The sequence below is a fragment of the Nothobranchius furzeri genome, chromosome 15, assembly GCF_043380555.1.
Source record: "Nothobranchius furzeri strain GRZ-AD chromosome 15, NfurGRZ-RIMD1, whole genome shotgun sequence".
NCBI classification, from domain to species: domain Eukaryota; kingdom Metazoa; phylum Chordata; class Actinopteri; order Cyprinodontiformes; family Nothobranchiidae; genus Nothobranchius; species Nothobranchius furzeri.
Genome location: NC_091755.1, coordinates 32,798,277 through 32,824,465, shown reverse-complemented (window position 1 = coordinate 32,824,465; position 26,189 = coordinate 32,798,277). Strand labels below are relative to the sequence as shown.

Below are 26,189 nucleotides of genomic sequence, written 5' to 3'. Positions count from 1 at the left end.
AAAAAGTTTTGTGTGAGTAAAGTTAGTTTAACTTCTATGTTCTTTCACCGAGACGTTTTGTGTATTTACACCCAGGTGTGGAGCATCACTTACAACAACTGGCTCACTTTCGCCTTGCTTGTGTGGTCCTGCATCATTTGGATGATGCGAGACCGCCGCCGTTATGCTATGATGTCTGCCCCTTTCCTCGCCATCTACGGCACCGTGCTGGTGGTTCTGGGCTTCCTGAGTGGGCTGCGTCTGAGCCGGGCTGAGCTGTACCCCGGCCTACCCGCAGCAGTGATAGTGGACTTTGACCTGAGCAGCTATCACCCTGCACCCTGCGTCCACCTGGGAGCCAAGGTGTGCTGGGTTATGGAGGAAAAACCACTGGGGACACTAACAACGATTCCAATTCTAAACATCTGGAACGTAAAAGTGCTTGTAAACTCTTGATTTTCTACTTGCCCTTCAGGTCTTCTACAGCTTCAACTTTTGGTTGATGTTTCGCCAGCAGCTGAAGGAGAGACAGGAGGAGCAGAGCATGAAAAAGAAATCTCTGGAAGAACTCAATGACATGCCACGTAATTAAAAGTTCAAGATGTACTGTCCAATGGTGCCCCCAGAAAATGTTCATAGGAGGGGCAGTGAAAATATTAGGGTGGCACCCAATTAGTTCCTATGGTAACAGAGTTCAGCTTGTAGCTGCACAACGCTCCTTTATTCCTTTTCATTAAAAAGCAAAAGCTTATGCATCTAACAGTCATCTCAAATTTGAGCAACACAAACATTTCAGAAAAAAGATGAAATTTCACTTATTTATATTGTTTAAAATCTTGTCATTTTAGAGTTTTAAAACTGTTTAATCCTCAGTGACATACACATACATATTTAAATAGCACACTTTAATTATTTGTTATATTAATGAGGGTGGGGCCTTTGCTGGTTGGTGGGGGTTGGGGGTGGCCATGCCCCCTAGCCACTGCTTGGTGGCACCACTGTTCCTGTATTTTGAGGGTCTCATTTGACTGAATAAAACACCTTTTTCATTCTCTTGTTTTCTTCCCACCAGCGGAGGAAAATCAGACGTCCCCTCTGGTAGCGATGGTGATCTCTGGTGTTAAAGAGGTTCTGGTGAAATACTGGATCTTCTTTTGCTGCTCTATGTTCTTTGTAATAAGCTTTTCTGGAAAGGTATGTGATACACCTGAAACATTATAAGCTTATGTCTTCATTTTGCTTAGCTTTATTTTGAAAATGTAAACATTTGAAGTGATTAGAAGCATGAATATCAATTAAAGCCATGTTAGTGGATGGTTATAAAGGCAGCAAATAGATAACAGTTACTAACTGGTGTTTCACTAAATTAGGTGGTTGTCTACAAAATCCTCTACATCGTCCTCTTCCTCCTGTGTGTTGTTCTGTACCAGGTTAGTACACCACACCGTTTCTTACTTTGTCAGGAAGTAGAGTAATCTTAAAGTTTCACTCTACTTCCTGATTGAGCTTTTGTGCACTAATTGCTTGCATCTTTTGTAACTAATGCTGATAAATGCAAGTTTAACAATTTTCAAATATTTTTCATAATCGTCACCAGGGGTGGGTAACACTCACAACCGGAGCATGCTGATTTAAAATACAGCAACCATTCAATGATGTGTTTGACTGAACGCCAGTGAAATACGATATTTAATTTTGAAAAAGTACATTTTGTCACATTTTTCAACATTTTATAGCATTCACCTGATTCTGTCAGTGCAACCAAAGTTTAGCCTTTTCTAGTGAACACATAGTCTTTATAGGGCTTTCTGCTGCAAACTGCTAAAAAAGAACCACAGATTTTAATTCTCCTGAAATTTCTTTAAATTTTTCAGTTTATTTACCTGTTTACTTAAAGTTCTTTCTTTTTTTATTTGAAGAGAGTCATATTGTCATCGTCATGGGGCTGCTTCTGGTCCTCTTGTGATCTACGGTGTTCAACGATGATGCAAAAGCACAATTAAGATCATTTTAACTAAGATCACCACTATTTTCAAAAAGTGTTTTTTACCCTTAGGAGTTAGGATGAAACAGTTCAGTCATGGCTGGGCATTAGATTGGACCGACTGTCTCAGAAATATGGATTCAACAGGAAGCAGCTCTTATTCATAACTGCGTTACAAGGTGCTTTCTTTAGCTTCTGCATTAAATTACAAGTGAAACCCGATAACAGAACTGTCTAATTGGGTTAAAGGGATAAAAAAATACATTTTTACTGGTCTGGCACTGATCAGATGGCTTCTGTTTCACTTTATCTTTTCTATCTTTAAAAAAGAGGTGATTTTTATCAGGCAATCTGCTAATCTTCAAAATCTTCAGAAACTCTTACATTTCTTTAGTACCAATAGTAATCTGTTATTCAAAACAGTCACAATGCAAGCTGCTCTAACTGCAACTCCAGAAAACAGATGATGCACCATTCGTTTTCTGCTAAATTGATTATGACTAATAAGCTCATGCATGCGGGCCTTTTTTGCCAGTTTCACTGGTTTTCCCTCCCCCACATTATGTTTCTGCTGACCTTTTAGAGAGACAGGAGGCACTTACCAGAAGGCCTAATGGCTGCAGAGACAACATTATGTGTCTATTTGGGCAACATCAGCAACACCCTGGTGTTTTACATACCTCATGGAAGAGGAAAACAGGCTGCGGGGCCGTTTATTGTGTTGGGAATGTTCTTCTGTTGTTACATTCTCTGGAAGTCAAGCTCAGGAGCTGCAACCATTTGAGAAACAATTCTTATTAGTGAAGTTTATTATACTGTGGTCACTTTTTGTAGCTGTGGTGCTCTGTGTCTCTTGTACTCTCAGATTCGTTATGATGTTTGGCGCCGGGCTCTGAAGACGTTCTGGGCGGTGGTGGTGGGTTACTCCATGGTGGTGTTGATAGCCATCTACATGTATCAGTTCAGAAGTGTATCTGCTCTTTTCAGACAGATCATGGGCATGTCAGAGGAAGGGTGAGTCCCAGATAATGAGTTTTTTTTTTAACTTTTCAAATGCGATCGGTCACTTTGAGTTTCACATGCAGGCTGTTGTAAAAATAGTCTTCTACCCCTATTTTTGTTAGCTGCCAATCAAAAAAATATGGGGTAACTCTTTAGAAAAGACACCTATATCACATTGAAATTTTACATTCATTGACTCACCCATCTTGGCTCACAATGGGGAAGGCTGTTGTTGATTTAGCATCCAGGAGAGAACAGAGCATGTCTCGGCTAGTAGAAGTTAACCATTAGCATTAGCAACTCCGCCACACAGCAGAACTCCTTCAAACCTGTGTTGTTTGTAGAGATAAAACATCAACGTTGCATAATCAGTGGTAGAGTCAAGTTGCTGTTAGCCAATCAGAGGACTCCAAATCCTGCCATGTTCTGCTCACCTCTACTGTGGCTCACTTCTACTTCCTGAAACAGGAGCGCCACAGCTTTTTTTCCACAGAGATCAGCACACAAAGCATCAATTTATGGTAGAGAGCACTGCGGATGTATTTAAAAAAGGAGTGAACTTGGTCCTTAAGTGGAGGGAAATAAAGTTTTTGCCTGTGTGTATGTTGGCAAAACATCTCATAAACCACTGGACATATTTTAAATCATTTATGAAATTAATTCAATTCAAGATGACCAACGCAATCGAATGACCTCAGATAGCACAAGGATACTTAGATAAATCAGCTGAGGGTCATTCACAACACATAGTGCTGAAGGGTTGCTAAGAACTCATGCCTTCAGGCTAAAGTTGGATGAATAACCATCCAAATTTGATTTCAGACACTTTTCTCACTCTCCAGACTTCGTGATCTTGGTTTGGAAAGGTACAGCACAGCGGAGCTGTTTGCACGCATCCTACTTCCTGCTGCTTTCCTATTGGCTTGTATCCTCCAGCTGCACTACTTCAACTTTGACTTCCTGACTCTAACTGACCTGGATAACATTCCTGTCAGGCAGACTTCCAGGTGAGACAGGGGATGGTACTCACTGAAAGATGCACAAATACAAAAAGTCACCCAGTATTCAATACACTAACACTTTCTAACAAACCCTGTGTTAATTCTTAACGTTTGTGCTGTCTCTAATAGTTTTGTTTTTCTTTATCCAGACAAGAAGAACTTGAGTCTTCAATCAATCTGATAGCAGACGTGTAAACACCTTATTTATTATCCTGTTTCCATTATGTTTTAGTTATATAGTAAAGAGAATCCCAATTACTTTCAATGCTAAGCATGTTTTGTACATAAATTGTCATCTGGACCAGAGTTTTCCTTTTTTGTCATAAGTTACCAAATTTAGAAACAATTAAATTTATCGATGAGTTTTTGGTCAAAAAGTATGCTGTGTGCTTTTATTTAGAGGAGTATAATGACCATTTCATAAAATTTGGATTCTATTTTCCTTTAATTTCCAGCATTAAAGAAAATATTGACAAGTTACAGAATAGGTAAGATTTATTTATTTATTAATGATCTGGGTAAAGAATTTGGTTACATTTCTTCTGAATTTTTCACCGAGCCCCTGAAGCTGAGGATGGTTGATAATGTTTCCTTTGGTCTGACAGACTTGTGAAGGAGCAGATGGGAAACGGCAAAAGTCAGGAGACTCTGGACAGTGTCAGACTGCAAACTTCCTTGGAGAAAGGAGCTGAAGAGCAGCCGGAGACAGCAGAAGATGGTAAATACTCATCAGATCCTTGGTTTATGTTTGGCTGGTTAGGAGTCAGAAAATTAATCAGGTTTAAGTTGTGTTTTATTTCTACTCCCAAGAGCACAGATTTAGCAGCTTTAGCTATAATATTTTGCCTGATATTCTTATTGTTCTCAGAAACTATTCCAAGCAGACGTGAGGAAAAATGGACCATGATTGTGGACCGGGCCAGCCTCCTCCTCCTTCAGGGTATATCTGGATTTCAGAGGCTGCAGGAGCTGAGCTGGAGACTAATGGAGCTCCACAGCCTCAAAATTGTCTCCTCTGGCATCATCTGGGTGTCGTTGCAAGAGGTAGGAGGCTTCACCTGAGTTGTGCATGTCCACGGTTTGTGTCAGAGGACACACTCATTTTGTGTAGCAGTAAATTACATATTTATGTGTTAAAGAGAAGAAAATGTGTGATCGCTCTAAATTTTCCTCCCAGGTTTCACTGATGAACTTCCTTTTCCTGGTTCTATGGGTGTTTGCACTCCCGTTCCCACGGTTACGACATCTGGCCTCCAGCATCTCTGCCGTGTGGGCCTGCGTCATGGTGGTTTGCAAGATGTTTTACCAGCTCAAAGTGATCAAACCTCTTGATTACTCCTCCAACTGCACTGCTGTGAGTTCAGCTCCATTTGTTCGGTTAACATGTTTCCTTTTAGAAATACTCTGTTTTATTCTAGTGAATAAATCAATAATCCATGAAAACGACCGCCGTCTTTCTGACTCTGGTTTGCTTTGGTGATTTAGAGCTTATTACCCTTCAACGGTACTGAACTGGACGATGCAGCAGAACTGAGAGGGAACATGATGGAGCTTCTCAGGAGGTCCATCCTCTACACTGAACCCGTTGACCCCGTCTACTGGTGTGGAGCGCTGAGAAAGTGTGAAGGCAGAATCCTCCCCTGTCTAAGGGTGAGATGGATTTCTAGAACAGTTCATTTCATTTGTTAGCTTTTGTTGTGGATTCCAAAAAATCTTATCAAGATACCGTAACTACAGAAGCAAGAGCAAGTACATTTAGCAAAAAAATCACTAAAAACACTCACTAAATGACAGAAATGCTACAAATTTTAAAACATAAAAGAGATCTCCCATTACTTATCAGTGGATTTAGTCTAAATTTGGTTAATTTCTGTTTTAGAACCACCTGATGGTGCTCGGGTTGCTCGTTTTTGAGGCAACTGTCCATCGCCACCAGCTCTACTTCCGTCTCCGTAACGACCAGAAGCCTCCTCCCTTCAGCATCATTTTCCACGGCGTCACAAGGCAGCACCTTGACTACGGTGTCCTGCCCTGCATTAAATACTTCATCAACTTTTGCTTCTACAAGTTTGGACTCGAGGTTTGTTCTTTTTTGGGATCAGAAATGTATGTCTGCACCTGCGCTGATGTGTGTTATTTTTATTTTAGATCAGTTTAATCGTGGCAGTGAATGTGATTGGTCAGAGGATGGATTTCTACGCCTTGCTTCATTCCTGCGTGCTGATTGCGGTGCTGTTTCGGCGCCGCAGGAAGGCCATCGGGGAGGTGTGGCCTAAATACTGTTGCTTTACAGCTGGTTTAATGGTGTTCCAGTACCTGCTCTGCATCGGCATCCCTCCTGCTCTTTGTGTTGGTGCGAAATCTTTAATTATTTACTGTATACATGTTGTCCAATGTGGACTTGCTCAGGTTTCTGACTCAAGAACCACTGAAACCAGTTTACAAGCATTAGCTTAAATTGTTACAAACTCTTTAGTGTGGATTATTCCAAGTAATTTACTTATTTAAAATTTAATTTTGACAGATTATCCCTGGAGAACTGCAGCTCAGCCTTTGACCTCCAATGTTATCAAATGGTTTTATCTGCCTGACTTTGCAATGAGACCAAATCCATCCTTTATTTTTTGTGAGTATGCCCTCCTTGTTCTTTTTAAGGTCCCTTTAAGTGTCCCTCGGTTTGCCTGATTTTACTCTCGTTGCTGCCGCCTGCAGACGACCACCTCCTGCTGCTCTGTTCGTCTCTGCAGTGGCAGGTTTTTGTGGAGGAGAACCGAGCGGCTGTGCGCCTGCTGGCTGGAGACAACGTGGAAATCAGCCGCAGCCTGGATCCTTGCTCCTTCAACCAGTTCATACCTGTAGACAACTTTCTTCACTGCAGGTCACAAATGCTGTCCCGTTATTAGTCTGTTTACATGATTGTGAATAAACACCTCTGTCATCAGCTAACAAAACTGCTTAACCATCCATCCATCCATCCATCCATCCATCCATTTTCATCCGCTTATCCGGAGTCAGGTCGCGGGTGCAGTAGCCTAAGGTGAGAGGCCCAGACTTCCCTCTCTCCAACCACTTGGGCCAGCTCCTCCGGGGGAATCCCAAGGCGTTCCCTGGCCAGGTGAGAGACATAGTCCCTCCACCGTGTCCTGGGTCTACCTTTAGGTCTCCTCCCGGTTGGACGTGCCCGGAAAACCTCACCAGGGAGGTGTCCAGGAGGCATCTTGACCAGATGCCCGAGCCACCTCATCTGGCTCCTCTCGATGTGGAGGAGCAACGGGTCTACTCCGAGTCCCTCCCGAATGACCGAGCTTCTCACCCTATCTCTAAGGGAGAGCCCAGCCACTCTTTGGGGAAAACTCATTTCGGCCGCTTGTATCCGCGATCTCGTTCTTTCGGTCAATACCCAAAGTTCATGACCATAGGTGAGGGTAGGAACGTAGGTCGACCGGTAAATTGAGAACTTCGTCTTCTGGCTCAGCTCTCTCTTCACCACGACAGACCGGTGCAACGCCCGTATCACTGCAGACACAGCACCAATCCGCCTATCGATCTCACGCTCAAGTTTTCCCTCACTCGTGAACATCACCCCGAGATACTTAAACTCCTCCACTTGGGGCAGGACCTCATCCCTGACCCGGAGAAGGCATTCTACCCTTTTCCAAATCAAGACCATGGTCTCAGATTTAGAGGAGCTGATTCTCATCCCAGCTGCTTCACGCTCCAGCAAAAGCTGAAGATCACGTTCTGATGAAGCCAACAGGACCACATCATCTGCAAAAAGCAGAGACCTGATCCTCCGGCCACCAAAATGAATACCCTCCACACCTTTGCTGCGCCTAGAAATCCTGTCCATAAAAGTTATGAACAGAATCGGTGACAAAGGGCAATCTTGGCGGAGTCCAACTCTCACTAGGAACGAGCCCGACTTACTGCCGGCAATGCAGACCAAGCTCTGGCACCGGCCATACAGGGACCTAACAGGCTAACAAACTGCCTAACTAAATGCCTTTTTTTTTAACCATGGACTGACAGTAAATGATATAAAACGTGTTTTTTAAATGAAATTCACTGATTCTCATTTTAGAATCTGACCAACACCATGTTGGATCACTGAGTCCATCCTGCTGAGTGGTCATTTAAGAAGCTATAAAGTTTAGGTTAAATTAAAAATTTATGCACATTGTCAAACTGAAGCTGCTGCATCAGCAGACAATTCCCGTTTCCACAAGTATTTGTTCATGTTTTCGGTCCTCAGGAGTTACCTGGACATGGTGAAGGTTTTTGTTTTCAGCTACTTCTTCTGGCTGGTGCTCTGCCTCATCTTCATCACCGGCACCACGCGGATCAACATCTTCTGTCTTGGCTACCTGGTGGCTTGTTTCTACTTCATGCTGTTTGGCGGCAGCGTGTTGATGCAGCCAGTCAGATACATCATTCGCCTGTGGGACTGGCTCATTGGCTACACCTGCTTTGTTATTGCCATGAAGAACTTCCTGTCTGTAAGTAACCAAACAGGAAGTTCAGTGGTTGCATGAGGAGTAACTGACTTTATCTTGAAATCGTGAATCCCTGCCTCTTCTCTTTCCTTCAGCTTGGCTCTTGTGGTTACCTGGACAGCCTGTTGAAGAACAGCTGCTGGTTGATTCAGGCCTTCAGCATGTTCTGCACCATCAAAGGCTACGACATCCGTGAGTGGCTGTAATCATTTGTGTTTTCTTCCCAGGCTCTCTGTGTTCATCTTTTTTATTTTGTGGCCTGGAACGTTCCACACGTGAGTACGGTCACTTCTTCTCCGGGGAGTGTGTAACTCCCTTTCTGAAGACCAAGTGGCAAGGTCTCTTGTTATCTCTTTGGCTACAGAAAGCCAGGCTGTGTGGAAAACCATTTTTAATTAAAACAAGTCCATGTGAACTTGTTGAACTCATAAACAATGGGCAGTTATCATAAACATCAAAACAATATGAAAAAATGGGTGGGGTATTTACTCTATTTTTAAGTTATGCCTTACGGCGATGGACTGATGTGGATTTCCTGTTGCCAATTCCGACGCTGATATGTAGAAGCTTTGGTCGGCCGATGGCTTATTTTATTTCTGATATTTCAATGTTTCCCACCTTATTTGCATGCTGAAATGTCACAATAATAATAACAATGGATGAACAACATTTTTTAATCTGAATCAGTTTTTGTGCTGAATTTAACCACCTCTCGAATCTTAATTTTGTGCACTGCTCAGTAATAAAACCAAACATACGACCAAAGTTAATCCAACGGACCAATGAACTGAAGTATTGCTTGTATAAAAACTGGTAAATAAAAAGAAATGTCAGTTGACAATATTGTTTTAAAGCATTTATGAAGCAAATGTATTTCAGGGACGTCTTTTTCCACTATGAACCCATGAATTAGGATTCAACAGTTAATTTAACTGCAAATAAGTAATTTGTTCCTAGTGCTGTAATGACCCTGAACCAATATAAGCAATAAGATCCAACCAAAGTACATGGTGTCACAATGAGTCCGTATATACATGAATGTTTTTTATTTTATTTTATTTTTGGTCCTGAGAACCGACGAAAACTTTTGAACAATGAAGTTCTATTCTATTCTAAGTTATACATTCAAATAAAAGTTGGGAGCAGCATTGGGCTGCCCACGGATGTGTTTGACTTTAAAGTGGCTCTACTAAAGATTTACAGCCACAGACATCATATTGGGTGTAGACCAATATGTCGGTCGGCTGAGATATCGGGCCGATGTTTACCATTTTTTATATATCAATTTTAGCCGATGTACCTCCTTAGTAAAGCTGATTTAATGTCAGGCATATTCCCGGGCAGCCGGACACGTTTCAGAACTTAATTTAAATGAATGGCTGCACAGTGGTGCAGTGGTTAGAGCTGTTGCCTTGCAGCGAGAAGGTCCTGGGTTCGCTTACCGGCCTGGGATCTTTCTGCATGGAATTTGCATGTTTTCCCTGTGCATGCGTGGGTTCTCTCCGGGTACTCCGGCTTCCTCCCACAGTCCAAAAACATGACTGTTAGGTTGATTGGTCTGTCCAAATTGTCCCTAGGCATGAGTGTGTGTGTGTGTGATTGTTTGTCCTGTGTGTCTCTGTGTTGCCTGCGATGGACTGGTTCTCTGTCCAGGGTGTACCCCGCCTGATTGCCTGTTGACCGCTGGAGATAGGCACCAGCACCCCCCGCGACCCTGAGTGGACAAGTGGGTTCAGAAAATGGATGGATGGATGAATTTAAATGAATGTTTACATTCCTAAATAGCACTTGCATAATAAATGCTCTAAAAATTATTTTTGACTAAAATTTATTTTAATTTACTGGTTCTGAATATTTAACACTTGGTCTGTTCATTGATTTGTTTGATTAATTATATTAAAATGTCTGACTTTAACATTGAGCAGTGCACAAAATTAAGATTTAACAGATGGATAAATTAAGTGTTCAAAAAAGGATTCAGCTTCAGAAATGTTGTGCACCAACTGATGTTATTAATGACATTTTAGCAAGTAAAAAAAAAAAAAGCAGAAAATGTTGTATAAAATAGTATTGGTCATGAAAACTGCCCCCAAACAAAATTGGCAGTATATAACAGCCATCTGCTAATCATGTCTACTAGATATTGGCATTGATATCGCCAATAGAAAAACCAATATCGGTTGACCTCTGCATCATATTCGTAGACACCCTGTGGACTGGCGCAACAGGTACGCTAGAAAAGTTAATAGTAATCCCAGATGATCTGTTTTCAATCGTGTGCTTGTGGTTGCAACCGTAGGCTGCACCATAAACGGGCATAGTTGGACACTCTGAGTTAACTCCAGTTGGGATTGGAGAGGGAGGAACCCATCCAATATGGCCGCAGGGCTGTTACGCTCTCTAATGCCCAATGTAGCATTTACGTATTCATGTTCATGGGTACATCTGCCTACAGTGATATGGTAACAGATGGTAGATATCGGCCTGATGCATCAGTGCATCCCTAGTGCCTCACATGAAACAGCGAACAGACAGTGGTGTGAAGTAGCTTTAAATCAACATTTTTGAAACGTATTTCAGGGTTCATTAAATTAAACTCAAATGTAGCAGGAAACAAACAGTATTGCCATATATTTGTATCAAAGGTTAAGGGTTCAAATCCCCGACTTTTCAAATAGATTACTTAAGAACACTTGAAATAAATTATTCTTTTTCTCCTCAGCTGAGCCCGATGACCAGTGTGAGCTTCCAGAGGGGGAAGCCGGGATCGTCTGGGATGCCATCTGCTTCACCGTCCTCCTGGCGCAAAGGAGAGTCTTCCTCAGCTACTACTTTCTCTACGTGGTGTCAGATCTCAAGTCCTCGAAGATATTAGCCTCAAGGTCTGAACCGTAAACTTCATAGAATCAGTTTTAAACTTTACAAACTGCTCAGTGAGTTTCTAAAAGCTTGAAACCCAAAAATATTGGCTATATATATCTATCTATATATAGATAGATATATATATATACTGTATATCTATATATATATATCTATATATATATATATATATATATATATATATATATATATATATATATACTGTATATCTATATATATATCTATATATCTATCTATATATATATATATATATATATATATATATATATATATAGTTTTTTATTTCACTCTAGTGCCATGATTAATATGCTATTTTCTCCTTGTTTTTCAAAGGTTTGTGCAGCTTCCTGAGCTGTAAAAATACAAACAGCACAAGTTAAATTCATGTTAAAATGTTCTGCATGTTTATCCAAGAGGGGCTGAGCTGTTTGAAGCCAAAGTGAAGAAGAAGATCGCAGCCAGACTGGAGATGGAGAAGAAATCTGTGGAGACGCTGAAGAGACAGTAAGACCGTGCAGTAAAACAGCAATTAAATCAATTAATGGATCCAGTTTATAGTGATGATCAGCACATTTTCCATCTCTATTTCCCATTTATTACTCTTGAAGGAGTAAACAGTGTGTAATGAACCTTTCTCTTCACTTCCTGTAGGATGGAGAAGATTAAATCTAAACAGAAGACTCCTCCTACGGCTAAAGACAAAGAGGTTTCCACAGATCAGGATCTTGCATCACCGGGTATCAAAACATAATCTATTTATTTTTTACCCTCTGGAGGCAGATGTTGCAGATTTGCAACGTTAAAACCTACCTTCCTGGTTACTCCACATACGTGTTTCATGAGCATTCTTAAACTCTGAAGTACCCCTGAAGGACTTAGTTGTTCGTCCTTTTATCAGAACTTATTTTGAGCCTGAGAGGGTTAATACACTGTTAACAAGATCACTTTTTAGGTTAAAATGTTTTAATTAATACAGATCTTAGCTGTTTAAATGATCTAAGCTTAATTTTAAAAGTCACCAATTAATCCCTAAAAGGAATATTCTAATAGATATGTGATGCTAAACTAACTCCAGTAAAGCTTTTCTGTTTGGGTAATAAAATGTCTTCAGACTTGCCAACATTTAAAACGGTTTCAGTTTTTTAAAATTTCATTCTGATCGTTGATGTTTTGAGGGAGTCGTCATGATTATGTTTCACAGTGATAAAAGTTTTAACTGATGTGGTTTTCACTGCAATCTTTTCACAATAAAGTAATCTTTACGCAACTCTTTGATCACTCAGAGAAAGCGAGTCATGAATAAATAAACAGATTAAACTTTTGTTTTACAGATGATGATGAGAGGGCAAAGAGAGATGCAGGAAAATGGTGGAAGCCCTGGGTCTCTCAGCCTGGAGGTGAGCAGCAGCCTCTCGTGATTATGTCGGGACGAGTGGAGAAAAAGTGGTTAAACAATAAAAACAAGATTTCCCTAATTTTTTATTTATTGTTTCCTTTGAGTTACTCTGAAGCCCACCTGTGAAGTGATGTAACTTTGGCCTTGTTGTTCAACGCAGTGGAAAACAACTGTGGCTACCACTTGTTTGAGAGCGACAGTGAGGAGGACGAAGAAGACGTTACAGAGAAGAAAGAGGAAGAGGAACCACCAAAGAAGAAATCAGCTTTCCAGGTGAGATACAGACTACTTCCTGGAGCAGCATCAATTAAAAAAAGCAAAAATTATCTGTCCATCTATTTTTCTCTGCTTATCTGGGGTCGGACGGAGCAGCCTAAGCAGAGACTTCCCTCACCCCATAGCCAGCGGCCCAGCCTGATTTGCCAGTCCACCCCTAGTTACATTTAAATCTAAAAGTTTAATTAAAGTTTTGAATTTAAATTAAAAACTGAAAAGTTAAATCTAAATCCAAAAGTTGATTCTATCTATTTTGATTTGAATTTTAAAAGTTCCATCCATCTATTTCGGCCACTTATCCGGGGTTGGGTTGCGGGGGCAGTAGCCAGGGAGGCCCAGACAGCACCATCATTTCTACTTTAATCTAAATTTTAGATTTGAATCTAAATATAGATCTAAATCTAAAAGGCCAGAACAACCCACAGTTTTGTTGCGCCCCCACAACAAAGGTTGAACAATTGCATTTGTTTCTTTTGCACTGCATTTAAATTTAGATTAAATGTTTAGATTAGCTATGATTATGTGAAACGGAACATGTTAGTACAATTTTAGGCAATCTCCATTTTAAATGTGAAGAAAGTGTGCCAAACGTAAAAAGCTTTGTGTGCTAAAGCTTTTGCACGGACATTTTACATTCAGCGTCCCGTACAAGAGCGAAGTGCGACGTGTATTTGAGGAGCAACAACAATAAAAAAGAATGAACCACATTTTCCAGGCTTTTATTCATTGAGATCTTTCTTTCCTTGGAATAAAGGCCATGCGGTGTGTAATAAATACATGTTTGTATGCATTTCAGCTGGCCTACAATGCCTGGATCACCAGCTCCAAAACGGCTCTGAAGGACCTGAAGAAAGAAAATAAAAAAATGAAGAAAGAGGAGAAGAAGAGGGCAAAGAGAGAGCTCCAGAAGCAGCAAAGTGAGAAACAAATGAAGTCATGTGGTTCTGTGTAATCTTAACTAGATATGAAAAGTAATAAAACTCTAAAAATGTCTTCTTTTAGGCTTTGAAAGGGCTGATTCAAGTGAGGAAGAACTGGAAGAAAGTATGGTGGAGGAGGAGGAGGAGGAACAGGGTAAAACTAAAACCTGTGATGAAGCACTTTATTCACAAGTGAAAGTGAAAGAAGGATCTTCTTTGGAATAACTTTCAGCTTGTTGCTGCAAACGTTCAGATGTGCAAGAAAACTTGTTACTTTAAATCAGTTCTGTTTGAGTTATTCATTTATTTTTGCAGAGAACATCCTGCAGCGCATCATTAACACCATAAAGTTCAGCTGGGTGCTTCTTCAGTTTCTTCTTGATGACCTGACAGATGGTCTGAACTCCTTCTGTAAGGAAAACCTGGACATTTCTAAAGTTCTACGTTTCGAGCGAGCTCTACTCAACCAGCAGCAAAAGAAGGTGGATGAAAATAATCTGATTATAGTGAAGGCACTGTCTAAACTTTGTGTGTGCATCAGTATTCGTACAGTCTGTTGCTCTGCAGGGTAAAGAGGTGAGTCAGGAGAGTGTGAAGCAGTTCTACGAAAACTGGATATCCCGTCAGAACACGCTGTCGTCACAGGACGGTTTAGACACCCCGCCTCTCCCACTCACCCCAGCTGCTGCTTCCTCCTCTCGTCACGTCTACAGAAAGCTGAAGAGCCAAGCCTCCAAAATGTCCTGGGGCAGCAGCTTTTCCAGGTAAGTGGCTGGACAAAAGAGGTCACATTTGTGTCCTTTTAGTCTTTAGGTGCTTTCTCCATCTCTGCGCATACATCTGCTGGTGGGGCAGTAGTACTCGTGCACGCTGGATCGCACACGGACAGACTTTCCTCATGTGGCTCATCTTTTCGTTTAACGACAGCTGTATGACAGATGAGACGATGCTGGTCTCCAGACAGCCAACACAGGAGGATCTGGACGATCCTCCTGATGATTCACCTGCTGCCCACCAGCTTCGACGAAGACTCCTGAAAGAAGCCAACATCGACCTGGGCTCCTTTGAAACGGACGATTTTCTAGAGAGGTGAAGGAATACATTTCAGATCAGTGTCACTTCATCTTTATTGATTTATTTTTTAAGTTTTACAAATACCCTCCCACTAACAGTTAGCATCATTTTTGCTCTAAATGTTAATTTATGAAGCTCAGTTCTGTTTGCTTGCATTTGTCTACGTCAGGGATTTTTTTGTGTGTTCAAGGGCCGGAGTTTTTTCCATCCGTCAGGGCCAGATGTTTCTCTCCTGAAAATGTACTTTATCCTATTCTTCAAAGTTATGATGATGCCGTCGCTCAAAGAGAAGACCATGAACAGGAGGAGTGCGTTGAGAGGGACACCGAAGGTGAGAGAAAATGTGAGCAGGATCAAGACGGAGAAGCAGAAGAAGGCCAGCAGGAAGATCCAGAGTTGAAGAGCGATGAACCGGAGGAAGAAATAGAGCAAATGGAAGAGGACGATCAGAATAAATATGCAGAATGCTCCTCAATGGAAATCCAGCAGAGCGATGAGGAGAAAAGCCTGGACCTCCCTGAGACTCCCAGACCTCTGAGTGAAGAAACAAGAAACCTCACCGCTAGTGAGCTTCTCCTCAACAAGTAAATAAACACACTGATAATTTTATTACCAAGTTATGTCCTAAAAAAGACCTCCTCTATAAATCTATATTTTCTTCTTTCCATTTCACTCTGCAGCATGTTTGAAAACAACGAGATCTCCGAGTCTGATAAGTTTTTCACCACTCTGCCGAGGCCCCTAAAGTTGACCTTTGCCCTTTATAACACCATGGTGTCCAAGTCGGAGATGCTGTGTTACTTTGTCATCATCCTGAACCACATTGTGTCGGCTTCGTTTCTCTCTCTCATCCTGCCCATTCTGATATTCCTCTGGGCCATGCTGTCTGTGCCCCGGCCCACCAAGCGCTTCTGGATGACTGCTATCATCTACACAGAAGTGGGTTATTACACTTGCTGGAAAGATCATAAATAATACATCCAATAAGCGCTTTAAGAACTTAAATTACCATTAAACTGTGGAAATGACTCATTATTGAAGCTGACAACCTATTAAGACCCATTTCAACCATCTCTCATCTCTTTGTCTTAGCTGACTGTTGTAGTGAAGTACTTTTTCCAGTTCGGTTTCTTCCCTTGGACCACCTCTGCTTACCGAGGGATCAACGCCGAGCAGCCCTTCGCCCTACCCAACATCATCGGGGTGGAGAAGAAAGACGGCTACGTCCTCTTTGATCTTATTCAGCTGCTTGCTCTGTTTTTCCACCGATCCATTCTGAAGGTTAAAGATGTTTACTCACATAGTCCCACCCACCCGCGTTACGTTCCCTGCAGTTGGTCCTAATTCACACCCTTGACTCCACAGTGCCACGGATTATGGGACAACAAAGAGGTCGAGATGCCGGATTTCTTTAAGAAGTTGAAGAAAAAAGTGGACAAGAAGAAGATGACAGGAGCTGATAAAAAGGGGAGCAAAGAGAAAGCTCCACATCGGCTGAAATTCCTCCCCTTCCAGGCCTCCACCACTTCCATCTTCTGCAGACGGAAACGAAGGGATTCTCCAGGATCTGATGGTGAGTTTTCCATTGGTGACATTTACGGGACTTAGCAAGAAATTAGCCTTCTACATTTTGTTTAAATCACCTGCTACCACAAGGTAAAAGTTTCCTGAGTATGTCTACTTTATTAAAGATGGCCGCCACAACTAAGTGACTTTAGCAAACACAAAAACAGCCAGAAGTTTGTTCGTTTTACAGATAATCGGGTAAAATTTCATCTTTTCATCATGTTTGTATTTTTTTAATGGAGAGTTGAAGCCAAAGAAGCAGAACAGCAGGAAAAGGAGAATGCAGCGACACAGGACCCCGCTGACGAGGAAGCAGAGGATCAGACAGCAGATCAGAGAGACGATGCTGCGAATCAAAGCGGCCTCCATAGAAGTGTGCGTTCTTTTGTTTCACTGATATTTTCTAGGATTTTATTTAATTTGTGGTTGTTTTTGATGGTGTTTGAAAATGTTCTTGTAGGCTACATCTGTGGGACACATGTGTAAATGATCCAACACACAGTCTTTTGATATTTATTTTAGTTTTCTGATATTTAGCAAACTTTCAACACATTTAAAATGTAAATTACCCAAAAGATACATCCCAACATGTTTACATTTCATATAGTTTTAGCATAATTAAAAGTTAAATGCAAACCTAAATTTATATTTTTATTAAAAAAAGTTCAAAGTTTATTAAAAAAAGTTCTAAATGTTAAAAATAAATCTAAATGTGGAATCTAAATGTTATATATAAATACCAAAGTACAATCTAATTGATAATTTAAAATCTGAAAGTTGAGTCGAATTTTTTATTTAAATCTAAAAGTTAAATCTAAATGTTGAATTTAAATGTTAAATTAAAATCTTAAAGTTAAACCTAAATCAAACTGTTTAATTCAAATCTAAAAGTCAAAAATAAAAGTAACATTTCTATGTAAATGTTAAATTTAAATCCAAAAGGTGAGTCTAAATTTCAGACGCAATCTAAAAGTTTAATCTAAACATAAATGTTACATTTAAATATAAAAGTTAAAACTAAATCTAAATGTTAAATTTCAATCTAAAAGTTTAATCTGTTAGCTAAATCTTTTGATTTACCATGCCGCTTAAACTACCCATTTACTTGCATTTACTTTCTTTCGATCTAGACTCTGGTTGCACTTCAAAGATTCAGCTCAGATTAAGATTTGGATTTAACATTTAAATCTGCTAAAATTCTGTGAAATGTAAACATGTTGGTACGATAAAACGTAGGCAATTTCCATTTCCATGTGATAAAAGTTATATCAAAATGCTGGCTGCTAAACCTTTTGCACCAACATTTTACATTTGGCACCCCTTTTTCAAGATGGCAGCAGCATGTGTGTTTGATGAAGGTTCCTCTCTCCGCAGAGCTCTTCACATCTATCTGCCCATTAGACAGTTTTTCTATGACATCATCCATCCGGACTACAGCCCCGTGTGCGACGTTTACGCTCTCATGTTCCTCATCGATGTTGTCAACTTCATTGTTACCATATATGGATACTGGGCCTTTGGGGTACGGCAAGACTTACTTATTTTCACACAAAATAAAACGCAAGTTTTGAAACAATTGAGTTGAGTTTTTGTCTTTTTGTAGAAATATTCTGCAGTAGCAGACATCTCAGAGTCCCTGTCAGAAGACCAGGTTCCTGAAGCTTTTCTAGTAATGCTGCTCATGCAGTTTGGTACCATGATCATTGACCGGGCCCTATATCTGAAGAAATCTCTGCTGGGAAAGTGTGTTTTCCAGGTCGTGCTGGTCTTTGGAATACACTTTTGGATGTTTTTCATTCTTCCTGGTGTCACTGAGAGGTTGGAACGTGTTACCTGAAACCACTTTTCTTCTCATTTAGAGCTCATTTGGACTTGGTCGGTTTAGTCAGCATCAATTATGTTTTCAAACACCAGAAGGAGCCATTGCTATGTGTAAAATATGACTTAGTTTTAGTTATGGAAACTATAATAAACATGAATATTGTAACACAGTAAAGGCATTTATTTAGTTTGTGTTACTGTAATGACTCTGAGATGAAAAAGACGACATTTAAAGCAGAAGAGCAAAAACAAATAATATTTTTATATTATTTTAGTTTATTTAGCATTATAACAAATCTGTTAAAGCCTTGGGTGGTCCTTTATGTCTTTCTTTTGTTCAGGAGGTTCAACAGAAACCCAATAGCTCAGCTGTGGTACTTTGTAAAGTGCATCTACTTCGGCCTTTCTGCATACCAGATCAAATGTGGCTACCCAAACCGCATCCTGGGCAACTTCCTCACCAAGAACTATAACTACCTCAACCTCTTCCTCTTCCAAGGGTGCACCTCTAATTATTGCCTCCATCACAGATTCAAATGCAATTTTTTGAATTATTTACACACCCATTTGTTCCTCTTCCAGTTTTCGGATGGTTCCTTTCCTAACAGAGCTGCGAGCAGTGATGGACTGGGTTTGGACTGACACCACCCTGTCTCTCTCCAGCTGGATTTGTGTTGAAGATATTTACGCTAACATTTTTGTTCTCAAGTGTTGGAGAGAGTCTGAAAAGGTAACTGAGAGTTTTTGCTGTACTTATCCTTATCTAATTACAAAATTATTGGTTTAATGTAATAACAGCTGAGCAGTTGGCTGTTTTAGCTTTCACAAAAAGTACTAAAAACAGCAATTTTCTTTCAGAAATACCCACACCCTCCGGGGCAGAAGAAAAAGAAGGTGGTGAAATATGGGATGGGAGGATTCATCATCTTCGCGCTTATCAGCATCATCTGGTTCCCGCTTCTTTTCATGTCGCTGGTGCAGTCAGCCGTTGGAGTGACCAATCAGCCGGTTGACGTCTCCATCCAGCTCAGCATCGCAGGATACGAGGTCAGTGAGCAAAACCGAAGCATTGTTGACTTTGATGTTTGTTGAAATTCCACCACACACTATCCAAGTCTTTACATTATCCTCAGAGTCTATCCACCGTTCCTGAACTCATCCCTCTGTTTCGTTTGGGTTTCCACAGCCTCTGTTCACCATGAGCGCTCAGGAGCAGAACCTGATAGCGTACACAGAAGCAGGATTCAACCGACTCACCAAAATCTATGCTACACAACCAGTAGGTTCCATTTATTTTAATTTTGAAATGAAACAGATGAAACTAATATTTACATCACCAGATAGCCTTGGTTGTTTTATTATTTATTTAATAAATAGTTCTATCTTTTACCCCAATTCAGACACGCCAGACCTAACAGTCCTGTGTAATTTAATATGTTCTTTTTACCTTTTAACCCTTTTTATGGAATAACAGTGGGTGCACAGATTAGATTAATAAAACCCTAAATTGGATGTAGCAATTACGATATGGATTGTATGTGCCCCTCTGTAATAATAATAATAATAATAATAATAATAATGCTTAAAATCTAATATCAATTTCAATGTTTGGTTCAATTCATTTACAGGTGAAACTGAGAAAATTAGAATAGTGTGCAAAAGTTTATTTATTTCAGTAATTCCATGAAACTAAGATAGACTTGTCACATGCAAAATCAGATATTTAAAGTCTCATATATATGTGTGTTATAACTGCGATGATTATGGCTTACAGCTGACAACCCAAAATTCTGAATCTCAGACATCTAATATATTGTGAAACGGCTCAAAGTGTCACACTAATCAGTTAATTAACCCAAAACATCTACAAAGGGTTCATGAGCCTTTAGATGGTCTCGCAGTCTAAGATGAATTACTGAAATAAATGAACTTTTGCACCATGTTGTAATTTTTCAAGTTTACTCTGCATATATACTCTGGGCTGCATGGTGGCGCAGTGGTTAGCACTGTTGCCTTGCAGTACGAAGGTCGCAGGTTCGAAACTTGGCTGTGGCCTTTCTGCGTGGAGTTGCGTGTTCTCCCCATGCATGCGTGGGTTTCCTCCGGGTACTCCGGTTTCCCCCACAGATCACAACATGTCCTATAGGTCATAAATTGTGAGTCGCTTTGGATAAAAGCATCTGCCAAATGAATAAACATAAACATATAGTAGTAATACACACTCTTCAGAACTTAGTGGTTGTACTTTTAAACTATATTCATGGACCGTAACCCCATTTGTTCTGACTGTCTCCTAGTCTGCCATGCAGTTCCTGATGAACTATGAAGCTGAGGACTTTGTTGCTGCTAAAATCAAAAGCGACGCCAGCCTGCTGTGGAGCATCAGCCCGGCCAGTCGAGCTGCTATGATAGAAGAACTCAGCAGCTCCTCTCACATTTACATGACTTTGCGCTGGACGCTAGTCAGGTCAGACTGTGTGTGTGTGTGTGTGTGTGTGTGTGTGTGTGTGTGTGTGTGTGTGTGTGTGTGTGTGTGTGTGTGTGTGTGCGTGTGTCCCTATACTTTATTAACTAATAATTTGAGAAGACTATTGGTTGTGCTTGCAATGCCAAATCCCAGAGGTGTAACCAAGTCACTGCTTTGCAAGTCGCAAGTAAGTCACAAATCTTTCCAGTCAAGTCTCAAGTCAAGTCCAAGTCAAAGAAAGACAACCAAGTCCAAGTCGAGTCCAAAGTCAATGATCTGGAAATCCAAGCCAAGTCCAAGTCCACTTTGAATTTTCAAATAACAATCAAGTCATCTGTGCAACTTCAATTTATTGACAATGATAATAAATTCCAGAAATAAAGATTCTTAAAGCTTAATGTATTTGTTCAAACAAGCAGAAAGTGCAACTGAAACAAAGTGCTGCTGCATTTAGCAGTACAAGATCAAACCCAGAACAAAGAATGATTTATGATTTTTGTCCATGTCGTGCCACTTTTGTGCTAAAATATCAAATATGCTCAAGTCATCCTCAAGTCAACAGATGCAAGCCGATTCAAGTCGCAAGTCATTGGCGTTCAAGTCAAGTCGTAAGTCTTTATAAATTATATCAAGTCAAGTCAGAAGTCATTAAAAGAATGACTCGAGTCTGACTCGAGTCCAAGTCATGTGACTCGAGTCCACACCTCTGCCAAATCCAGAGCTGACTCTGAAAATAGACTAGGTTTGCTGGCAAAAACCTGGCAGCACCATAAACTTTACTGTCACTCAGTCGTTTGACACCTTCTGTCACTCCACCTTCCTAACTAGATTATTCTCAGTGGGTATCTCTTGCATTCAGTTGAACTGGTTCAAGTCATAGGGATCTACGGTTGTTATTCAAATTGTCTCTACATTTTATTGAATAGCAAACAACTGGACATACTCACCACTACAGATGTCAGTTAATGGGGCAATCCGCCATTACATTATGGAAGAAGACAAAAATAGTCCAAAGTTGATGCCAAAGCCATGTGAAATGACTCATCTCTATCTTAGTTTCAGTGCCTGTAACTTCCCACCCACCTGACTGCCCTGGCCCACCAAACCAATAGAGTGCTGTTATTGGACTGCTATGGATGTCAGTTAATGGGGCAGTCCACCATTACATTGTGGAAGAAGCTGAAAATACATTGTTTCACTAAGTAAACAAATGTACCTCTATCTGCTCTTGACTCAAAGAAAAGCCCCAGTCTAAATGGTCCAAAATTGATGCCAAAGCTGTTTCAAACAAGCTGTCGCCATCTTACAGTGGCAGTGACATCCTACCCACTGTGATTGGCCAGCCACAATACTGGCTGGGGCTGCGGAGGTTCCAGCGGAGAGTTGCTAGACCAAGATGCAAAACAAAATCATTTAGCTTTGGCAAATGATGGTCTAGATTCAATGCTACAGATCCTCAGCTTCCATCAACCTGCACAATCACCCTGCTCAACTTGTCACCATGGGAACACAGGAATACCATACGCCTTCATCATTTCAAAGCTGAAGTCAAAACCCACCTGTTCAAGATTGCCTACTCATTGTGATTATTGTAATTTAGGTATTTTATTCTTATTTGAACTTTGTTAGTCATTCACTGTAATTGGGTTTGTTTTTAATGTTTTAATTCCCGGGTGGTGACCAAGAGGTTTTAGAAAGGTGCTTCAAATAAAAGGTACTGTTACAATATTAAATTAATTGTCAATGTACAATTTATATGAGCACAAATAAATGCATTTTTACATATAATGTGTTTAACTACAAAACCTAAAAAAGTTGAATTTTCTAAAGATTCAAAAGTTAAAGGACTTTTTGAAGCCGACCCACAGTGGGGCATGAATCCATAGAAAGGCTGAAAGCCAAAATACTGATTAAAAAAAATCTATATTAAGAACCAAAGTTTGTGACACTAGAAGTGTGACGCCTGATGTGCTCTTCTCTTCAGAAATGCGTCCATATCAATGAACGTAGAGGCCGTGGGAGAACACACCGTGAAGTTCGATGACAAAGCTTTGATGGAAGGGATTGTTCAAATGCTGAAAGGCACCAGCAGCAAACCTGTGTGAGTCTCAGAGAACAAATTCTGAATGCAACAGTTCAAATGTTGATTTTTTTTTTGTAGTGGTAATTAATACGTCCAGCTGTACTTTTGTGAAACAGAAGTGCTTTTATGATATCACACCAAAGCACAGTTTATATTTACAGAGCTCTAGGATTCAGCATTAATGTTAATATTTTTTTCTGTTCTGCAGGATAATTAATTCTCTGCTACCAAAGTTTATAAGAGGTCCCAAGGGACAAGAGTCCAAAATGGCCACCAGGATGACAGTAGGTGAGAAATATAATAATTTCTACATGCAAGTTCAGTGTTGCATAAAAATGCTTGAACGATTTGCAGTTTATTGCATTCATTTTTAAAGACTTTAAAGCTTTCAGGAGCTGTTTTATGCCACCATCTCTGTGTGTCTTCTCTCAGAGCCATCGGAGCGCCCGGAACTCCAGGCGCTGGCTTTCTTCAGGCCCATGTCCATTAAACTCCAACAGATCAACAAAACATCGGACAGAGATGCCGATCAGTGGTGGGTGGTGAAAGAGTGCTCCCCAGTTCTCACCTCCTCCAAGCCCAAATGTCACAACATTGAGATTGTTGTGGTCAATGACAAAGTCAGCCCCTCAAGTCTGGGCTTTCTGGCTGGACACGGGTAGGTAGAGGATTGAGTGTACCGAACTAAAATTCACTAAATCTCTCCTAAACAGACTGATCTGATGTTGCTGACGTTTCTCTTTGCCTCAGAATTGTTGGCCTGTACATGTCTGTGGTTCTGGTCATCGGGAAGTTTGTCAGAGAATTCTTTAACGGGATATCTCGGTCCATCATGTTCGAGGAGCTGCCGTGCGTCGACCGTGTTCTGAAACTCTGCACGGACATTTTTGTGGTGCGTGAGACGGGGGAGATGGAGTTGGAGGAGACGCTGTTTGAGAAGCTCATCTTCCTCTACCGATCACCAGAGACCATGATCAAGATGACCAGAGAGAAGAAGGAAAGCTAGGACTCTGCTCTACGTCCGCTTTTAGCGGGCAGACATTTTTAATTTAATGTGGAAAAAAATGTTCCTAATTTTACTGCACAGTTAATTTTCATTTACATCATTCTTTGAAGAGCCTATTTTGACTGACCAAATTTTTTTTTTTTACAAATCTCCATTATTTGTCACTGTAGTTAACATTTTTTTCTGCCAGAGCTACAGCAGTTGTTTTCCCCACATCTTTATCAATAATTTGACCTTGTAAGATTTAAAAAGCTATATTAGAATTAATGAATACTGTCATCTAAACGATCAAGTTTCCCTTTTGGTCAATGCATGTTTTTCTTGATAGGTTTGAATGAATTTGTTGGTATTTGAATGAATTTGTTGGTATTTATTAAATATTCTAATCAATTCTTTAATATAGAAAAATAAAATGAAACACACTCATACCTCTGTAAATAACATGTTTCTGTATTCCACTATGCACTCAACTGCATAAGTTTATTGATATCTAATAAAAACCTGTTAAGACAAAAAATATTTAGTTCATCATTCTGCAGAGCTTTAGCATTCTCACAAACAAGAACACACAAGAGAAACAGTATTTATGAGGTTTATTGTTAATACATCTTTAATTACAAATGGAAAAACAAATCCATCTAGATTCCCAGTTTTTAATACATCTTATAGATGTTATCCAGCACCCCCTCACATCCTCATGTTGTGATGAACAGGATGGTGACGAGGCCTCACCAAGAAAAAATCTACATCATGGTTTCATATCCTAGAGGGAAAAACAGAAAACCTCATCAGTTGCACAAAGGCAACAAAAATCTTTGTTTACATGCAACTTTTCAGCTTTTGAATCACAAAAAGTTGTGACAGACTTGCTACCTTACCTCTATTTGGTTGCAGATGTTTAAATGAACACAACCAACAAATGCTTCAACAAACTGTGGTAACATTCTTTAAAATTCTTTCAAACAATTTAAGGAAACCACTCATCATTCTCAAGCTTAAATTCTGATTTGGAGATCATCTCAATGTCTCTAAATTGTTGTTGTCATCACTTATTAATTTTACAAACATTTCTGTTTTATAAAGTGAACCCCCCCCCCCCCCCGTTAAATTTATTATCAAATTTACATTCCATTTAAATGGGAGCCACGAGTAAAATACGTAAAAGATTATTTTATTGATATGTAAATCTACAAGTAGGAAAAGGGAAAACCTTCAATAGATGTCACCTAGATTCAAAAAGAGGAAAGAAAGTTTTAGTAGTTTAGAATGAACCGTGAAGCTTACATGCTGTTTTGGGTTTGAAGACTTTGACGTTTGCTTCTGCGGCCTTTACAGCCTCGGTTTTGAACTGAGGCTTCAGCGCCGCCCGCACTGCGTTGGCGCAGATAGCGGAGAAGCGAATGTAGCTGCAGGGAGAAAACACGGGTTAGCCTCGTGCTAACGGATTTACACCGAGGATAATGACAACTATGAAAACACACAAAAACCACTAAGTACAAAATATCTGTCTACTTACAAACAATGCATTATAAACAGTCACGTATTATATACACTGCATTACTACAATACACTGGCATTGGTCAGAGCCGATGGATTAGCCTCAAAAGCTAACAGTATACTACTGACCGGTGTAACAACTAGTTTAGTTTATTTTTTACACAAGTAATGCTAGTTAGCCTACCAAATTAAACCACCAACACACTCCAAATAATGTTTTCTGTCATTAAATGAATATTTGTTCATATTTTGCTAACCTTAGGCCTGCCTGTCTCCAGTATGCGACCATATTGGCTATGCTGTAGCTTCAAGGACAAGTCGCATGAATGCGTGATGACGTAGCTTTAGTTACGCTCCGCTTTTCTTCAGCCAATAGGAGAACGAATGGAGTAGATCTACATTCCTGTGTTCATTCAATAATAATAATAATAATAATAATAATAATAATAATAATAATAATAATAATAATAATTCTGAAGTAAAACTAAGTGAAAATAAACGTTTTCGGATGACAAGTGATTTTTTTTATCTCAATGACAAGACTGAGATTTTGTTGTTTGGACAAATCTTCATTGAATGCCTCTCTGATTTTCTTGACTCGTTTTATCTGTACGATATAAACTTCTTGAATGATTTTGAGTGAGCTTTAAAATTTGATTATCAGGTAAATTAAGTTATAAAATCAAGCTTTTACCAGCTAAGACTAAAAGCCAAGATCAAGGAGTAAATCAAAGGTGATCCAAG

General features: G+C 40.1%; 2 protein-coding genes across 2 annotated transcripts in view; one reads left to right on the top strand and one right to left on the bottom strand.

Moving 5' to 3' along the window:
• Positions 1-24,330, top strand: part of si:dkey-11f4.7 (piezo-type mechanosensitive ion channel component 2) — a 35,255-nt gene extending 10,925 nt beyond the window's left edge. Inside the window, exons 13-56 of the mRNA XM_070544738.1 lie at positions 76-342; positions 455-563; positions 1,052-1,173; positions 1,350-1,409; positions 2,829-2,977; positions 3,808-3,972; positions 4,116-4,157; positions 4,422-4,454; positions 4,572-4,684; positions 4,835-5,010; positions 5,144-5,320; positions 5,452-5,616; positions 5,846-6,046; positions 6,115-6,319; positions 6,491-6,592; positions 6,679-6,844; positions 8,219-8,462; positions 8,555-8,651; positions 11,182-11,341; positions 11,754-11,843; positions 11,991-12,076; positions 12,671-12,736; positions 12,896-13,008; positions 13,808-13,928; positions 14,014-14,085; positions 14,247-14,413; positions 14,499-14,695; positions 14,859-15,020; positions 15,269-15,589; positions 15,686-15,944; positions 16,098-16,286; positions 16,371-16,578; positions 16,814-16,946; positions 17,946-18,093; positions 18,175-18,389; positions 18,734-18,892; positions 18,975-19,122; positions 19,251-19,439; positions 19,579-19,671; positions 20,690-20,859; positions 22,844-22,960; positions 23,151-23,230; positions 23,375-23,600; positions 23,693-24,330. Of these exons, the coding sequence (XP_070400839.1) occupies positions 76-342; positions 455-563; positions 1,052-1,173; positions 1,350-1,409; positions 2,829-2,977; positions 3,808-3,972; positions 4,116-4,157; positions 4,422-4,454; positions 4,572-4,684; positions 4,835-5,010; positions 5,144-5,320; positions 5,452-5,616; positions 5,846-6,046; positions 6,115-6,319; positions 6,491-6,592; positions 6,679-6,844; positions 8,219-8,462; positions 8,555-8,651; positions 11,182-11,341; positions 11,754-11,843; positions 11,991-12,076; positions 12,671-12,736; positions 12,896-13,008; positions 13,808-13,928; positions 14,014-14,085; positions 14,247-14,413; positions 14,499-14,695; positions 14,859-15,020; positions 15,269-15,589; positions 15,686-15,944; positions 16,098-16,286; positions 16,371-16,578; positions 16,814-16,946; positions 17,946-18,093; positions 18,175-18,389; positions 18,734-18,892; positions 18,975-19,122; positions 19,251-19,439; positions 19,579-19,671; positions 20,690-20,859; positions 22,844-22,960; positions 23,151-23,230; positions 23,375-23,600; positions 23,693-23,948 (6,738 nt within the window). The 3' untranslated portion in view covers positions 23,949-24,330. The remainder of the gene's footprint in view (positions 1-75; positions 343-454; positions 564-1,051; positions 1,174-1,349; positions 1,410-2,828; positions 2,978-3,807; positions 3,973-4,115; positions 4,158-4,421; positions 4,455-4,571; positions 4,685-4,834; positions 5,011-5,143; positions 5,321-5,451; positions 5,617-5,845; positions 6,047-6,114; positions 6,320-6,490; positions 6,593-6,678; positions 6,845-8,218; positions 8,463-8,554; positions 8,652-11,181; positions 11,342-11,753; positions 11,844-11,990; positions 12,077-12,670; positions 12,737-12,895; positions 13,009-13,807; positions 13,929-14,013; positions 14,086-14,246; positions 14,414-14,498; positions 14,696-14,858; positions 15,021-15,268; positions 15,590-15,685; positions 15,945-16,097; positions 16,287-16,370; positions 16,579-16,813; positions 16,947-17,945; positions 18,094-18,174; positions 18,390-18,733; positions 18,893-18,974; positions 19,123-19,250; positions 19,440-19,578; positions 19,672-20,689; positions 20,860-22,843; positions 22,961-23,150; positions 23,231-23,374; positions 23,601-23,692) is intronic.
• Positions 24,331-24,524: 194 nt separating this feature from the next.
• Positions 24,525-25,830, bottom strand: atp5f1e (ATP synthase F1 subunit epsilon). The gene is made up of 3 exons (XM_070544737.1): positions 25,703-25,830; positions 25,233-25,354; positions 24,525-24,711 (listed from the first exon to the last, which is right to left on the bottom strand). Coding segments are annotated over exons 1-3 (156 nt in total). The 5' UTR covers positions 25,735-25,830; the 3' UTR covers positions 24,525-24,709.
• Between the last annotated feature and the right edge of the window lie 359 nt (positions 25,831-26,189).

Excerpts from the sequence above, each read along its gene's own strand:
- atp5f1e (XM_070544737.1), bottom strand. The coding sequence starts at position 25,734 with ATGGTCGCATACTGGAGACAGGCAGGCCTAAG. Across the intron at positions 25,355-25,702 it reads TGGAGACAGGCAGGCCTAAG|CTACATTCGCTTCTCCGCTA; the intron begins GTTAGCAAAATA and ends TTCTCCCTGCAG.